We start from the raw sequence: 2,847 nt of genomic DNA, 5'->3' as shown, positions 1-2,847 counted from the left end.
ATCTGATCCAGCCAATATAACCCTCGAATATAATCACATCATTCCGATTTGATAAAAAATATACATTATCTTGCATTGCCATTTTGTTGATTACCTTTAGTTATATAATTTGCCAGCAAAACACTAGAATGTTTAATCACCCGGAAATGTAACCCCCCTCCCCCCGCTGAATACTTGGTATTACCCAACCTGCTTTCTCGCTATTGGCTTTGTACAGTGTTCGCTGTATTTTTGACATGTTTGACATGGGTGGAGATAGCAGAACTACAAAAACGTGAAAGGGGCACTAAAAGGCGGACAGACAACACGTTTTCATTGTTGGTGGACACATACAGCTAATAAAAAAAGACGAAATCCTGATTAAAATAAATAAATACGTTTCCACCAGTTTTATATTTTGCTGGTAGGCATGAAGATGTTTGTTAGGAAATCCCATTAATATTAGTAGCTGGTTTTCAATTAAAGCTAACTATCATGTGTTTATCCAGCTAAAAGTTTGTACTATTATTGAAGGTTTCCAATCAGAGCCGGGTGTGCTCCATGCTAGCAAGGCTCCTGTATAATACATTCAAATTAAAGCAAATAAAACACTTCACAATATTGTTTCATAAAACTTCAAACACTAAACTGTTGAACAATAACACGTTCGCACACAGTGAAATGAGGGGGAAAACAGCTGCCATATGCAAAGGCAAACGTTAGAGGACGACATTTGCAAACGAAGCGCTACCAACCTGAAACTGGAAGTACGTCACAATCGATACATCACTTCCGGTACAGCCCAGGAACCAGAGGTATACGAAAAAGAAAACCTGGTTTGTTTTATTTTCATTTGTGGCGCCATCTTTCCCGAAATTATCTCATATTCTACTGGTTTTAGCAAATTTACGTTTGACTATCGCTACAATTTATTAACACAGCGCTGTATTTTCGCATTTGGTAAGTTAGTTTTTTTACTCATACTGTGCCACGTTTAGTAGTTTTAGCAGTATAAGCGCTCTGTTGCGTTCAGGGGACTTCTGGCAGGGTTGTAAAATACAATTCCCTATATAACGTTTAAGCAAATGATTGTAAAGCCAGGCGTTTACGAATAATTTGTTGCTAAGTGCTTCTGCTGTGCGTACATATGGACGTTCGTGTGCTTGTTGGGAGTGTTTACTAATGTAAATATGCATTTTCACAAACACAAACCCTTAGCCTAATCATGTGTTTTCTGCACATAACGTGTATAACTTGACTAGCGTGCATTCTTGGTGAATCCAATGTGTAGGGATCTATGACGTTTTTCTTTGTGTGTGCCTCAGGTTGCTGAAGGAAGCAAAAGATGTCTGCAGATCTGGACCTGTCTCCTCCAGAAGTCCCTGAACCGACTTTTCTAGAGAGCCTACTGCGATATGGTCTCTTTCTTGGTGCTATCTTCCAGCTGGTCTGCATCCTGGCCATCATTGTCCCCACCTCCAAAGGGCATGAAAAGGTAGGAACATGTGCCATCCATTCATATGTCAACATACAGTTTTTTTATACTTCATAACTGCACTCTGTTCAGAGATTCCATTTACGACCTGAATGAAATCTAATGTCCATTCATTCATTTTCTACCGCTTATCCTCATGAGTGTCGCGGGGGTGCTGGACCCTATCCCAGCTGACTTCCAGCAAGAGGCGGGGTACACCCTGGACTGGTCGCCAGCCAATCACAGGGCACAAAAAGACAAACAACCATTCACACTCACATTCATACCGATGGACAATTTGGAGTTACCAATTAACCTAGCATGTTTTTGGACGAAACCGGAGTCCCCGTAGAAAACCCACGCATGCACGGGGAGAACATGCAAACTCCACACAGAGATGGCCGAGTGTGGGATTGAACTCTCGGCTCCTAGCTGTGAAGTCTGCGCGCTAACCACTCGCCCGCCGTGCAGCCCGTAATCTAATGTTATAGATCTATTTTTAGACATTGTCAGCACATGGACTAATTACAGCCCGCTGCTTTTCGCTGACTGAACAATTAGACTGACTCCACTGATTCAGCAAAAAATAATTAGCAATTACAATGGAACCTCCAAGCTGGAAATGAATTAATCTGTTCCAGAGTCAAATTGCCACTATCATTGATGGGGTGTACAGGCAATGTTCAAGCTTAAAAACAAGTTAACTAATGATAAAACATTGGTTACATTGATCGCAATGCATTTTCTTAAACCTCACAGTTCTGCTCAGTCAACTCCTGCTTCAACGTGCCGGGCCGCTATTGCACTCATATATGATATTTTGGGACTTTAACTTGGGTGTTTCTTTTCATAATACTCCTTACTGGGGTCCAAGTGCCACAAAAAAACTGAAGAAAAAGCAAAATATATATAGTTAATGGTTTGATGCTCTGTGAACTTTCACAGCATTTTTCCCTGCAATTTTACAGTAGAATGCCAGAATCTTACATTTGGGGGTACAACTGTAACTGTGAAATGACAATTAATTGATCCTATCTTGTTTTGTCTTTTCTTTGTAGGAGGAGAGTGAGTCCGTTAATGGCAAGGTAGCCGAGCAGGCAAAGAAACCCAAAGGACCAGCACCTCAAATTCGACCTAAATCAAAGAAAGAAAGCAAAAAGAAGCGATAGATACTTGTGTGTGTGTGTCAATTTAAAGTGATGTTGTCAATTGATCATGTTTTAGCGAGTATTGCTGATACTCAAAGCTACATAAAACACTACTCATTATGGTCAAATAGTAGCATATTTGTTTGCATTTTGTATGACTTTCTTTTAATAAACTTTCTTGAATAACATTATTGCTCAGCTCTGTGTGGTTCTTTAATGATGATGCAACGTCCCGTCCTTTCTTAA

The 2,847-nt window shown here is 40.2% G+C and overlaps 1 protein-coding gene across 3 annotated transcripts; it reads left to right on the top strand.

The window, feature by feature from the left end:
- The first annotated feature begins 638 nt into the window (after nt 1-638).
- On the top strand, nt 639-2,789 carry manbal (mannosidase beta like). 3 transcript variants are annotated; one of them, XM_058054712.2, is made up of 3 exons: nt 639-794; nt 1,305-1,474; nt 2,512-2,789. In XM_058054712.2, exons 2-3 carry the CDS (start codon nt 1,325-1,327, stop codon nt 2,620-2,622), a joined length of 261 nt encoding a protein of 86 aa, XP_057910695.1. In that variant the 5' UTR covers nt 639-794; nt 1,305-1,324; the 3' UTR covers nt 2,623-2,789. The 3 variants fall into 3 exon arrangements, with proteins under 3 accessions (XP_057910695.1, XP_057910696.1, XP_057910694.1); XM_058054713.2 differs by having other exon boundaries at nt 778-815; XM_058054711.2 differs by having other exon boundaries at nt 794-939.
- Nucleotides 2,790-2,847: the final 58 nt, after the last annotated feature.

This window comes from Doryrhamphus excisus, linkage group LG18, assembly GCF_037039965.1.
Source record: "Doryrhamphus excisus strain RoL-2023G ecotype Guam linkage group LG18, RoL_Dexc_Guam_v1.1, whole genome shotgun sequence".
Lineage (NCBI taxonomy): Eukaryota > Metazoa > Chordata > Actinopteri > Syngnathiformes > Syngnathidae > Doryrhamphus > Doryrhamphus excisus.
This window is presented reverse-complemented; position numbering and strand designations above follow the sequence as displayed.